The following is a 14,973-nucleotide window of genomic DNA, read 5'->3' on the forward strand; positions in this document are numbered from 1 at the left end:
ACTGGTGTTATGATTTCCAACCATTAGCAATCTGGATGCAGAATTATGCTTCTTTAGTCACATTTGAGCTTCTAACTGGCTTACCGTCCCAAGTAACTCAAATTATTTAATAAGTCTGCTGTTGTTTATGAACTGACTAATGGAACTACAGAAGGCAAACACTGCAACAAAATCAAATGACTTCTAAGACAACGCCTAAGAGAATATGATGTCTCATGTTACTTTTAGTAAGTGTGTGGGTGGGTGTCTGTATCTGTCTGTCTGCATATTCCATTGCACTCAACCAGCAATGTGGGGACCCCCAACTTTCACATGTGATATGGTGAGAGAACTGAGAGAGCAGCCTACATAAAGTAGGTAGGTGGGATGACGACTGCATGCTCACTTTCCCCCCATAAAAGCTGTACATCAGAATCAAAGAGGAAAAAATGGAGGGAAGGCATAGCCTCAGTGACACAAAAGGTTGTTGCAACTTCTTGAAGTTCATGCCAATGACCTGAATGACCACAGGGGAGTGTTCCTCTCCTATTCATTTAAAATGGGGAGGCTTCATGATCGCAGTTGACCCTGTCACACACCTTTAAGCTCCTAGAAGGCTGAGCTGCTGTAAGCCTGATTCCTATATGTTTGGGGGAAAGGCTGTAGCTCAGTGCTAGAGCATCTGTTTGCATGCAAAAGGTCCCAGATTCAGTCCCCAGCATCTCCAGGTAGCGTTCGGAGAGCAACTGCCAAGTCACCATTGGCGATACTGAGGTAGGTGGACCAATGGTCTCTCTATAAGGTAGTTCCCAAGCTGCTAAGCAGTGGGAATTAGTGGTATTGATGAAATCAGGAATTTATGTCTGCATGGTGAAGCACAATGGCCTTATAGCTGGGTGTGGGTGACCTTATAGCTGGGGGAAAGGGCATCATTTAATGCTCTGCTTCAGGCGGCAAAAGGTTTTGGGCTAGCTCAGTCATGAATGAAGGCCTTAGTGCAACGTAAGTAGATACAATATATACTCACTCGTAAGAAAAAGGGAAATTTTTTCCCATAGAATCCAACTCGGAAAAACTCTGGCTCCAAACGTTGTTGATCCATAATTTTATCATACAAAGAAGCTTCCATCACCTGAGTAAGATCAGATTGAAAATAAACAAATCAGATAAGCAATATCAATAGCTAAAATGCAAGCAAGGTAAACGAGAGTTCCCCAGCCCACATAAAGATGCTTGAATGTATCTTTCAGCTTGTGCTTATCCGCATTGGCTCAATATACATCTGGATTTGTATAGACAGGAGGACAAATTGAACATGAGGGGTAGCACAGTGTTTGTAGAATTAACAAAAGTGTTACTTAACGATTGTGGTTTAGTGTTCAGAGATTCATCAGTCTAAATATAATCAATGTGGAAGGCAGCATTGTACTGCAGTTTAAAAAATAAATTAGAGTAGAAATAGAAACCAGTACTGAAGTCGATGGTGCTTGGCAAATGCGAAGCATAATCCTGCCTCAACCTGGCACAATGTTTCTTGGCTTGAATGGGCCTGATTCGTGTCTTCTCTTGCCAGGATTTTAAGTACATTACTTAAGAGTTTGGGCATGGCCAGTAGGTGAAATAAGTCCCATTGAGTTCAGAAGAGCTCAGGTAAGTATATATAGGATTGCAATCTCAATATAGTACAGGAACTACACTGCAATTGCATACAATTTGAACCATTTGTAAATGGCTTTAAAATAACATAGAAGTGTGAGGGTCTCTGCTTTCCTTTTTTGCAGCAATCTGACCCAGGCAAACATGTATGTTAGAATAACAAATGTAGCTAGAACAGGGATTGCTGGGTTGTAAGAACCTGTTGTAAAAAAAGATTAAGTCAAAACAAAACAAAACAAAACATGAGCATCACAGTTTCAGCATGAAAGTTTCAATGGGAAAAATTAAATTGCTGCCTTGCTGACTAAACAAAAGCCAGTTTTATACTGATTCTTAATGGCCAAATACATCTATCTCCATTACCCGCATCTTGCTGAGGTTTCTGTAGTCGTAATAGCTTTCATACTGCTCAGCGATCTTCCTGCATAAGATAATGCCATTCTCCCAGCACTGTAGACAAGCAAGAGAAAAGGAATGTTTGGCAAATAGAAGGCTCTTAAACGCTTTTTAGTTGTTTCAAACAGAGTTTCAAGTGTCCCAGTTGGCAGTACAATCTAGCATTAACCAGCGCTTTCAGAGAACATTAACCAACAGGCAGAAAACAGCTGCTTATGAGAACTGACAATATGGTATTATAAAGCCTCTTCCTTTTTGGGATAGGTGAACTGCACTCACACTTGTCGTACAAAATAAACCTGAATCATCCCTGTTCATCTACCATGCATCAAAATCCATGGCAAAAGAAGCGTCTGGTCACATGACAGCAGCAGTCAAGAATCAATTCCACAGCAGCGTTCCTAGAATAGGAACTTTGGGGGGGGGGGGTAAGGTTCTTTTTCGGTTTCAATTCCACAGCACTATTATTCAAATAGGAACTTTTAGGGTTCTTAAAATCTAGGTCTGTTAAACTTGAGTTCTGCAATTACTGCCAGTGCTAGCTGTGGGAGAGAACTGTGAGTACGTACGTACATTACTATTCAGCCAATGGCTTGGTTCACACACCACATTAAACCATAGCTTAAAATAAACTATGGTTTAACTCACAATACTGCTTTTCCAGGGGCGCCGACTTATAAAAAATATTGGGGGGGCCCATACCGGGGTCCTGCCCCGGGACGTTTTCTAAATTTTAGATGAAAATTAGTGAGTTTTAAAGTTTTTTTAAAGTATTTTAGAGTCATATGATCAACATTAGAACCCCGAAAACTCGACTCTCTATAACTCCACACTCCGGGAAACTCGACAAGCCTGAAACACTTTTTGGCTTTGAAAAAAGAAACAAAACATAAACAAGCACGGTATTTTCGTAAAAAGCTAATTTAATTTACAGTAACAATTATGCTTATAGACTATTACAGAGCAGTGAATATATAGCTCTGAAAAGACTGAAATGATATTTAAATAAATCCTAAACTATCATTAAAAGAATAAAACATAAAATATTGCTGTCGCACAGTAATAGCACTTTGATTAATAAGTGAAATAGCTAATTTAAGCTTACTTTGAATAAGGCTGAGGGTTCATTAAATAAAAATAATATCTCAAAGTTAATGCTTTAATACAGTTAATAAAGTTAATACAGTATGCCTAATACTGTATGTAAATACTGTAATACTGTATGTAAATAACGGGCTTTAATTGGGTCTTACACCCTAAAAATATTTAAGTATTTGAAAATAACTAATACAGTACTATAGTAATATAGAAATACAGTACTAAACTAGTACTAATATTTCAAAACTGAAAAATTAACATTCTGTATGTATTTAATTCTCTATTTTATAAAGATTTTTAATATCTGACAGTGAGTTTGGAGTAGCCCAATGCAAAAATCCTGAGGATCCATGTGGATCCGTGCTTTGTAACCATGTTTTTGCACCACTGTGACCCTAGGCAACAGTGGGTGCGTGATTTTTTTGGTGCAAGATGTAGCCATGGACATGCTATGTGATCTGATGGTGAATCTGGGGTGACCCAATGCAAAAATCCTGAGGATCCATGTGGATCCGTGCTTTGTAACCACGTTTTTGCACCATTGTGGCCCCAGGCCACAGTGGGTGCGTGATTTTTTTAGTGCAGGCTGTAGCCATGGACATGCTATGTTATCTGATGGTGAATTTGGGGTGACCCAGTGCAAAGATCCTGTGGATCCATGCTTTGTAACCACGTTTTTGCACCATTGCAGCCCCAGGCAACAGTGGGTGCGTGATTTTTTTGGTACGGACTGTAGCCATGGACATGTAATGTGATCTGATGGTGAATTTGGAGTGACCCAATGCAAAAATCCTGAGGATCCATGTGGATCCGTGCTTTGTCACCACGTTTTAAATGGGGAGGGAAGGAAAAACACAGAAGGAACAAGAAGCACAAGAGGGGTGTGTGGAGAAGCAGCTGGCTAAGAATGCAGGGGAGGAGTTTAACGGGGTGGGGGGAGGAAAGGAAGGCAAAAGTCCCCCCCCAAGCCAGCCCTCTCTCTCTCTCTCCCACCTGCGAGTCCCTAGAGCACGGAGAGGAGGAGGTGGTGGGCTGGAGCCTGCAGGCAGTGTGACTAGGAAAGAGTTAGAAGGAAGGACTCGATCCTTTCCTTAACCCTCTGCTTGCCAGGAGGGCAGGGGATTCCCTGCTCTTTGTTGAGTTTGAGCAACAGAAGCGGGTGGGCAGTAAGACCCTGAGGCAGAATGCAGGAAAGCAGCAGCTTCCGCCTTCCCTCCGCCCGACCGCCCGATCTTATTTTTGCCTGATTTTTGCCTATTTTTGCCCCTGCGCTCCGGCGAGTCAGCTCCAGGGACCACACATTCGCTCAATAACACGCACAGACATTTCCCCTTACTTTTTAGGAGAAAAAATCTGCGTGTTATAGAGCGAAATTTACGGTAATAATTTTCTTAAATTATTGGGGGGGCAGAGCCCCCCAAACGAATTTTTGAGGGGGCTCGGGCCCCCTCAGGCCCCATGGAGTCGGCGCCTATGTGCTTTTCTCCTATCCTACTCCTGGCTGCTGTGCTGGGAAGGAAAGAAGCCAGAGCAATGTGTGAACCAAGGCTTCTCTCCAAACAAACCATGTCACAGTGGCCAGTCAGATGCCTATGGGAAAGCGCAATAATATATAATATAATAATAAAAAAATTTTATACCCCGCCCTCCCCGGCCAAGACCAGGCTCAGGGTGGCTAACACCAAATATAAATATAGTAAAAACTTTTTTAAAAACCAAGAAACCCCCCAACAAACAGTTGATTAAAATATAAGTTAGAATATAGTTTAAAATGCAGCTTAAAATGCAGCCTCGTTTTAGTGGAAGGCTATAGCTCAAAGCCAGAAGGGGAGAAAACATCAAATATTCACTGGGGCCAACTATCCATGCTGGACCTACATGGGCCAGCAAAAAGAGCCAAGGGAAAATTCATATATAAAATCCCATATAAGGGGTTCTATCAAAAAAATAAATGGGGGGGTTAGAATGAGTCCAGCCCAAAGGCCAGGCAGAACAGCTCCATCTTGCAGGCCCTGTAGAAAGATGTCAAATCCCACAGGGCCCTAGTCTCTTGAGACAGAGCATTCCACCAGGCTAGGGCCAGAGCTAAAAAGGCTCTGGCCCTGGTTGCGGCCAATCTAACCTCCTTGGGGCTCGGGACTTCCAAAGTGTTGTTATTTGTGGACCTTAAGGTCCTCCACGGGGCGTACCAGGAGAGGCAGTCCCGTAGATATGAGGGTCCTAAGCCACATAGGGCTTTAAAGGTCAAAACCAGCACCTTAAACCTGACCCTGTACTCCACCAGGAGCCAGTGCAGCTGGTAAAGCACTGGATGAATGTGGTCCCGCAGCAAGGAGCCTCGCCACGGTATTCTGCACTTGCTGCAGTTTCTGAGTCAGCTTCAAGGGCATCCCTGCATAGAGCAAATTACAATAATCAAGCCTGGAGGTGACCATCGCATGGATCACTGTGGCCAGACTGGGCAGAGAAAGGTAAGGGACCAACTGCAAGAGCCCTCGCTCCTCCTGTGGATTCCAGCAACTGGTATTCAGAAGTATTACTGCCTTCAACAGTTGAGGCAGAGTACAGCCATCATCACTAGTAGCCATCTTGATAGCACCTGGGATGTGCTCATCAAGAAACAGACTCCCCAAGGCTTTGTGGCCATTTGAAACCTGCAGCATTGCTCTCCTTTGAAAACAACACAACAAAAACTAAATATCCAATCGAAATATGGTCATTAAATCAAATATATTCAAAAAATCTATCCATGCCGTGGGGAATACACAAACTTTAAACCTGTACCAGTTTTCAGCTAGGCAAACTGGCCAAGATGCTTGCTAATGTGCAAACAGTCAGTTTAAGCAAGCAATGAATGGACTGCTTACAGGCGCAGAGTCTGCTTGGATAAATAGGATAATATATACAGTGGTACCTCGGTTTATGAACTTAATCCATTCTGGAAGTCCGGTCTTAAACCGAAACCGTTCTTAAACTGAGGCGCACTTTCCCTAATGAGGCCTCCTGCCGCCGGAGCCTTCCACCATTTGGATTCCATTCTAAGACCGAGGTAAAGTTCACAAACCGGGACACAACTTCCGGTTTTGCGGAGTTCATTAACCGAATAGCTCGTAAACAGGGCTGTTCTTAAACCGAGATACCACTGTATGGACTTTATACAAAATGTAGTAGACTATTAACATTTGCATGAGTATAACACTATACCAATTTATATAAAAATGTATGGGAACATCATATGTTGCATTTTTGCATATACACACAAACACACACACAAAATAATAAAAATATGTATCTTTGTTTTCTCCCCCTCACCTTTCCTTCTTTTTTCTATATCAATTTATTTCTTTTAATTGAAATCACTTCAATAAAATATAAATATTTAAAAAAAACACTCGGTTTAAACATATGGTTGCATCACTTAAATGAGATTAAAAACAGGTGCGTGCTGAATTGTTCTATAGAATTGATTAATAACATTGGAAAGGATGGTGGATGTCAACTAGCCCAACTCCTTGTTCAATGCAGTCTCCTTAATGCAGGGTGAAACCACTGGCCCCTGCTTAAATAACTCCAGAAAAGGCATTTAAGAGGCATAGCAATGGCCAACCTCAGATTTCATACGAGAATATTTTATTTAAAGGACGACTCACGTTGTATAGAAAAGTGTTATTTAATCAATCAGCAGTGCAAAATATATCGACTGCAAACCATGATTAAGAATCGGTTTGGTTTAATAAGAAAACAAACAGAAAACACCACCACCAAAAACCCCACTTACTTTTCCCCTGTCAAAGTTCTGGATGATAGTGAGATGAAGGTATTCTTTGCGCTGCCACTCGGTCTGCATGGGATAGTTCAGAAACTCTCTCAGTGGCCGTTCTGACCATTCCAACAGCTCGTCATACAGCAAGAGTGTGTATGCAGCCTCTGTTGGGTGTTAGAAGTAAACAGGAAGAAAATTTAGTGGGTGCATATTTTCATGACAAATGGCACAGGCAAGCAGAACTGATCATTTCAGCTCTTGCCCGGAAAACAGACACACTGGAGGAAATATATATAACAGTTTCATGGGTCAGCCTGCTTAGGGCATCCATGCCAAAGGCTGGTGGACAACAGAAGTATAAATAGAACCAAGGTGCCTGATTCACCTTTGAGGCACACAGATCAACTGGCGGGGTGTGGGTGGGTGTCCTCAAATCTGCTGCAGATTCACTAGAATAGATCTGGGTAAAGCTTTCCCTCCATCTTGCTCACTGATTGCTGGACTGAACAAGCCCACAGTTGCATTTTCTATGCGCCACTTTCAAAGATACCAGGTGCTGTTCTGCCCACATGAAGATCTTGTGGGCTACCCTTTGCAGAGACGTTGATCTTGCAAGCTTTTAACACATTGTCCGTGTTAATCAGTAGGTTCTTCTTGATGAGAGGCCCAAACACCTGGAATGTCTGGGCAGGTAGCCAGGAGCTACCAACAGTTTGCATTTCTCAGAGAGCCCTCCAACAGCTAGGTACCCTTATCTGTGGTTGCATGTGGACTTCCCACGTGGTGTCGTTTTCTTGACAACCGTGCTGCCTTGTTATCAGAGGAGATACAAGACTGCCCTATCTTAGAACCTCCGGAGAATAATATTGATAAATTAAATGGTATCAATTAATTAACTGTTTTGTATTTAGGGGTATCAATCTATCTCTATCTATCTATCTGTCTATCTATCTATCTATCTATCTATCTATCTATCTATCTATCTATCATCTATCTATCTATCTATCATCTATCTATCTATCATCTATCTAACCAGAGACATACACATGCATGGGCAATGAAGAGATGACACAGTAATGTCCCATACAGCAATCTCCCATACAGTCTCTGGCATGCATACTAAAAATGAAAAAAGAAATCTGCCTCTCGTGTGCTATGATGTAACAAGCAAGTTATGCAAGAACCTTTCAGAGAACCATTTCTCTTTCATGGCAATATTCAAAAATTCAGAATGATAACAATAGTAAATAAACTCATTCAATTTGAAAAAAAAACACATTTTACACCTTAAAAATTAGTAGTACCAATTAATCCATAGCAGATTTACCTATAAAGCACAGGTTGAAATAAAAATGTCATGGGAGTTTGTTTTTAAACAAATCAGTAATGCTGTAGCTACATGGGTTTCCAGGGAGATAGAGTTCCACAGATAAGAAGCCACCATAGGAAAAAAAGTAAAAAACACAACTGCCCCTGATACCCAACAGTCTGGAGTATATACTTGTATATACTCAACCTGACTCTTCAAGGGGACTGCAGGCCATACACTGATATGCAGATCAGCAGATTTCTCAACCCACCAGATTTCTCTTTTGAATATTACTCATACTAAAGAAACAACTGACAGTTATACAAATCCCCATACAGGAAAATAAATCCCAAGGAAACCTAACCGGAGGAAATCATGCTGTGAAAAGCAACATTCTCTTGGTAGAAGGTCAGAAAGTTTATAAGAAATAAAGACTGCAAATCGATAAATATCAGTTCTCAGAAGGGAGCACACCAGCACACTCTAGGTTAAATGTATCAAGCCCTGCTGCTGTTTAAGCATCAGCTGCAGACATGGTCTCTTGAAAACACATCTACGATGCTTAGCAACCCAATTTGCAATTGTCACCAAGGAGCAGCATTGGCTGCCAGCTGTTCGAGGGAAGATTTAAACTTGACATTAAAAAGGAGTGGGCTTTGCCAAGAATTATTGGCATGTAACACTAGCCAGGGGAGAGAGAAAAAAACAGATACAATCATGCAAAACTAGCAGCATCTATGGATTTCAATTACATCATTTCTCTCCAACAAAGATCACTAATAATCTTGATATACTAATACTAAAACTAATAATAATAATAATTTATTTATACCCAGCCCATCTGGCTGGGTTTCCCCACCCACCCTGGGCAGCTTCCAACCGAATATTAAAAACAATACAGCATCAAACATTTTAAATTTCCCAATACAGGGCTGCCTTCAGATGTCTTTAAAAAGTAAAATAGTTGCTTATTGCCTTGACATCTGAAGGGAGGGCGTTCCACAGGGCGGGTGCCACTACCGAGAAGGCCCTCTGTCTGGTTCCCTGTAACCTCACTTCTTGCAGTGAGGGAACTGGCAGAAGGCCCTTGGAGCTGGACCTCAGTGTCCGGGCTGGACGATGGGGGTGGAGACGCTCCTTCAGGTATACTGGACCAAGGCCGTTTAGGGCTTTAAAGGTCAGCACCAACACTCTGAATAGTGCCCGGAAATGTACTGGGATGGTACGCTTAATGGTAAAAGTAAATCACTTTGATTCCAGGGAGCACGTTCTCAATATCAAGGGATGCTGATAAACAAAGTCACTTCTGAAGTGGGATCATTTCTACTCCATTTCCATTTTTATTTTTTTTAAGCAAAGGAAGACCTGGCAGCTAAGTCTGCCAGGAAAAGATTACTCACTTTCCATATGAGGACCTGCTGCAGTACAGGTACAAGTGACTACATGTCTCACCTAACGAGAGGCTCCTATTACACAGGCCTTAATGGTCCTGTTAGCTTCTTATGTTACAGGTTGGTGCCTTAGGTGGTCAGATGCAAGATTCTCAATGCTTCACACTAGAGTTGGAAGGTGCCAAGAGTTCCCTCCCGTTTGGTCCTGAGCAAACTAAAGGTTGTTCTTATTTAAGGCAGGCCCATCCATTGAGGAGGCCACCCTAGGCAGCTGGCTTTGGATATCATAAAAAGGCAGAGAATGGTTGAGCTATTTAATATTGTATTTTTTTACTGCCAGGGAAGGTGGAGGCGCTTGTGGAATTTCCCCCCCACAAGTTAACTGACCTTGTATACAAAGTACCTCAACTTGCATGCAGGAAGAGCAGGCACAATTTGTTGCTCTGCCTCAAGCATAATATTTTGGGGGCTTGCTCCTGCTACTACCTCTGCAGTCAAACCATATTTTGCATCCAAACTAGGGACTGAAATCTATAGAGCTTTGGAGATACTACCAACTTGAAGGCATATCTGAGAAGGTAAGATCAGTTCCCATGAAGGCGTCCACGACTCTGCCTTGCTATATCCAGCTTTTTCCAGAAAACACAGATGCCAGCTTGAGACACAGAAGGAATTCCTGCACCTATTTATTCCACTAATCTGCACCCATGTCTCAAAACATATACTGTTAACAGGATTATTTGGTGAATTATTTACCTGTGAAGTTTTGTGCTTTAAGGTGCAGATCATACAGTTTATGTATGTATCGAATATACATCTCCTCCTTATTCAATTCTGTCTTGTAAAAATTCTGGAATAAAAACACATTGCAAAGCATGATAGTTATAAAAGACAAGGTAGCAACATTATCTATGCCTTTTATCCTATCTCTGATCTTTCTCTCTCTCTTGAAAACCATTCCTTATCAGATAGCAGAAAAGCTTTGGAATCAGAAAAAAAGCATTTTTGTGAAATGTTGTGATGAATCTCAAGCAGTCATTTTAGTCTTTTAAAACAAAAAAAATGTGTTACTTAAAAAAAAGAGGAAAATGTAAAAAAAAGATGAAAATGTGTGATAGGTTATATTGGTAACAAAATAAATTAAAACATATGAGTAAGGAGTTGGGAATGGGGTCCAATGATGCTGCAAAATGTACGGTATGTTTTCAGAAATCTGCATTGATTCTTATGGGTAATTATTTTCCACGGGTTTGTTTATCTCTGTGCACTGGGTAAAATCTAGCTTCTGTTATCCATAGTGTGGGACATCTGCTATACATATCCCTGCTGCTTTTTATTACATACAATGCCAGAATAACTGCCAATTGGTACCTCATTACACATTGATATTAGTATAATGTTGTAAATAGAGACTGAGAAAGATAAAGCTAGTTCATTTAGTCATCGCTAGTGCTCCAACCTTGAAAATGGAAAAACTTAATTATGATTCAGTGTTCCTAATCTGTGACAAAATATTTCACAGGGGGCATTACATTTTAAACAATTATCTGTGAATTTCAAACTGATACTTGCTTTTTTCTTCTTCTACTCTTTATATTGTGTTCTTAGTCACTGTGAGAAATCAATGAAGCTAGGGTGATGGAGTTTACGTTTTAAAATAAATGTATTTGTATAGTTTTTGTATTTAACATATGTGCATACATTTTAATAATCAGATACCTCTCAAGAAAAGAGGTGTTCAGGGAAACAATATTAAAAACCTAATCTGGAGATGCAGCCATTTTGAATACAGATAGTTTAAAACGGCACCTGAGTCTCAGCTAAGTTGGAATGTGAAATCTGTATGGGTATGGTTTGAATGAGTTTATACTACCTTTGGACACACTGAATTTTCAAGGATTAGAAAAAATAATGGTTCCTTGAGGCTGAAAGCAGCATACATAGTAGGCTCAAATCACATAGATGTCCCAAGTGGGACTTATGTATATTGGAATTTATACCTAACTGTTATATCCAGACAAGAACATTTGGAAGAAAACAAAAATAGGCAAATGTGCCTTGTCTGCGTTGTGGAAAGGAAACACTCCCACACCAGGTATATCCACTTTTTGCATAGGGATTTGTTCAAATAGGGTCTTGGGTTTCTCAGATTTTGTACATTGAGTTTGCTTTTACACAAATATTCCTCTGCAGTAGGCAAATAAACTGTACCAATATTTTAATGTGAATGTGCAGGGTGCTGGTGCCCATTGCTAAAAAAGTATAGTTCCACTTCTTCCCTGCTCCTGTCAACACAATCAGAAAACAAGCCAGAGTTTGTTTTTAGCTGTGGTCTAATGTGATGTACAAACTGGATCAAAGACTTGCATGTATAAATCAGCCTTCACAGAAAAAACAAGCATATTTTCTCAGAGATGGTATATGTTAGACACAGCTAGTTCTAACTCTGCAAAAATCAAAGCACAGCACCTCAACTCATTTAGTCCAATCCCATTACAGAGAATGCAGTTGTTTTCTTTGTAGACAAAACAGTCAATAGCACTAGTCTGGGCAAAATCATAACATATGAAAATCCCATAGCAAACTCTTCATGGACCACCTTGCCTAGAGGAAAGGGAAGGGGGATGTAGAAATACATTCAAAGTATGGGTCTAAATGTGTTGAATAGAGTGGTCATGTGTGCTGCTAGGCCTCTATTTGAAGACTTATCTATAAATAAGCATTTGCAAATTGCATGCAAATGTGTGTCCTCTTTTGCAATGATACATTTCCTCCTTTTTGGCAATTTGCATATGGCCATCCTAGTTATTTAAATGCTATTTGTCTCTGTAGTCATTCAAAAGACAGATTCTTTCATCCTTCCTCCCCAAACTGAATGCTTTGAAAGATCAATGACTTATCACTCCATCTGGTGATATTAACAGAAATTTCCCTTTTACATAGGATCTACGTCAGACACAAACAGCAATGCAAAGCATCGAAAGCAGCATTGGTGAGAAGAAGCTACGCAGCACCATGTTTGAGTGAAGCAGAACTGCAGAGGTCAAGGACTCTGGTGAAGTGCAATACCACAGGTGCATTCAAAATGGATTTGCTGGATTGTAAAGCCATGCCTACATGCACATCAGGGGAATCTAATCTGAGGCATGTGGAGACATTTTCGTTAAGTATTGTGAATGGTAAAGTATAGTCCACATTGATGGTTTTCGAGGCAGAGAGATGAAAAGAATAGAGCAGCCTGAGCCCATGGATAAATAAAAAAGAAACAACAACTTGCAATTAAAGTGTCACCAAGGTGACACTTTTCTTAACCTGACAAGCTCTTGCTGTTAAGAAAATGGTTAAGAGCCTATTTGGCTCTTCATATAAAAGGCAAAAGTTCGGGCTTCTCAGTAACAGTCTCCACTGAGTTCCTTTACTCCAGCTCCTGTACTCATGGCAAAGAAATTCCTTTTGGATGAAAGATATGTATTTCTGTGGACATTAGGATGCAAATAATGACTTGGAGATTGGAAGGGGCCACCATCTATTTCTGCAATTGGTAAAGCAGCAGTGGTAGGTCTGGATTTGGAAGCTCAGACAAAAAAAAAAATCCCCACTCAGCTCCAAAGTTTACTGGTCCACCATTGGTGAAAAAATGGTTTGCAGCCCATTTTCATGGAGCTTTTGGCAGGTTGAAATGTGCACATAGTATGGGCTGATATGGTTTTGCTGACATTTGTTATATTAACTGTGCTTAGAAAGTTGAGGCAATTTGAATCTCTTTTAGTATTTTAATTTTTGAATGTTTTGAATTTTTCTTGATTTTAATGCTTTATCTTTAAGGTGGTGTTTTGTTTTGTTTTTTTACAGCCAAGCAGTGTGTAAGTTTGAGGAAATAAATTAATTAATGGAGGAGCAATCACACATGTCTACTCAGAAGTAAGCCTCATTGAGTTCGCTCAGGTAAGTGTATATGCAAGGAGAGAGAGCACCTTTCCAGGGGTGCACCCAGTATTGTGGAAGGCTTGACTTTACGAAGCACAAAGGGTCTCGTCTCTTGCTCTGTGCCGATTGGTAAAAATATTGTTACACGGGCAGGCTTTTGCCTGCTAAGTATCCGCTGTGAATGCCATTTTATTTCTGTGGTTTCTGTCTTTATTTTATTTTCAATGCATTTTAATGCCTTGAATTCAATGTACTTTATTGTGGTGTTTTTAATCCTATTTTATGGCATTATGATTTTAAATCGTTATAAGCTGCCCTGCATGGTTCCAAGGCACTAGCAAATTCAGTGGAGGAGCATTTCCCTGCACTGTCCAGGGCGGACACACTCCTGAGGGGGGCTGGGCACAGAGGGTGCCCTCCCAGGCGCGGGGTAGCTGTTCGGGTGCACAGAGCGGCGCAAGTGCCCTGCAGCTAGGGGCAGAGCGAGCCGCCAATGGCGGACATTCGGCGCACCGCCCACCCATGACTCTGAAACCTCCCCCAGCTGTCAAAATGGGGGGAAGGGGCAAATGCCGCTGGCTCGGGGTAGGCTTGGGAGTCGCAGGTGGGCGGCGCGCCAAATGTCACCCCCTCAGCAAAGACTCCCGGGTAGATCCGCCCCCACTGCACCCCCTTCCTCCGCCCCTGAGCAGATTACAAGGGTCGGTAGAAATCTGCATTAAGTAGAAAAATGTTTTTATATCTGTTAGCCCCCACTATTATTGGCTGCTTTTGGTGAGACAAAAATGTTAACAGAGGAGGCAGCGATCACATCCTCTGACCTGATGCCCTCTGAGGAAGGCTAGGATGCAAATGTGCTTTATTATCATAAGCCACTCTGTGATCTTAAGGGATTAAGGGTTGGGCGAAAATCTTACAATTACAGTGGTACCTCGGGTTAAGTACTTAATTCGACCCAGAGGTCTGTACTTAACCTGAAACTGTTCTTAACCTGAAGCACCACTTTAGCTAATGGGACTTCTTGCTGCTGCCGCGCCACCAGAGCACAATTTCTGTTCTCATCCTGAAGCAAAGTTCTTAACCTGAGGTAATATTTCTGGGTTAGCGGAGTCTGTAACCTGAAGCGTATGTAACCTGAAGTGTATGTAACCTGAGGTACCACTGTACATCCATCCATCCATACAAATAAAATAGTCATCGAACTAACCTTGAAATAATAACCCTAAATCATGCAGAAAATAAAAAGGGGGGATATCTCCCACTCTATCACACATTTCTCAGAGAGAAAATCACCTTTTGAAAAATATTATTTCACCTGTAGATGGAAAAAGTTACACAATTCCCTATCAATTGTAAAAACCAGAAAGGTTTCTGTCCTGAATAAGAAGAAGCAAGGATGTTGGAAGAAGTATCCCTGCTTCCTTTCCTCACTGCCAGCGAAGTAGCATATGTGC

General features: G+C 41.2%; 1 protein-coding gene across 8 annotated transcripts in view; it reads right to left on the minus strand.

Moving 5' to 3' along the window:
* The window catches only part of DOCK4 (dedicator of cytokinesis 4), a 248,839-nt gene that overhangs the window by 26,139 nt on the left and 207,727 nt on the right, over nt 1-14,973 (minus strand). For all 8 annotated transcript variants that reach the window (XM_083698882.1, XM_083698883.1, XM_083698879.1 and 5 more), the window contains 4 exons: nt 10,349-10,442; nt 6,908-7,056; nt 1,999-2,085; nt 1,007-1,111 (listed from right to left, as the gene is read on the minus strand). In XM_083698882.1, coding sequence (XP_083555008.1) covers nt 1,007-1,111; nt 1,999-2,085; nt 6,908-7,056; nt 10,349-10,442 — 435 coding nt within the window. The remainder of the gene's footprint in view (nt 1-1,006; nt 1,112-1,998; nt 2,086-6,907; nt 7,057-10,348; nt 10,443-14,973) is intronic.

Source organism: Podarcis gaigeae (genome assembly GCF_964106915.1).
Source record: "Podarcis gaigeae genome assembly, chromosome: 10".
Lineage (NCBI taxonomy): Eukaryota > Metazoa > Chordata > Lepidosauria > Squamata > Lacertidae > Podarcis > Podarcis gaigeae.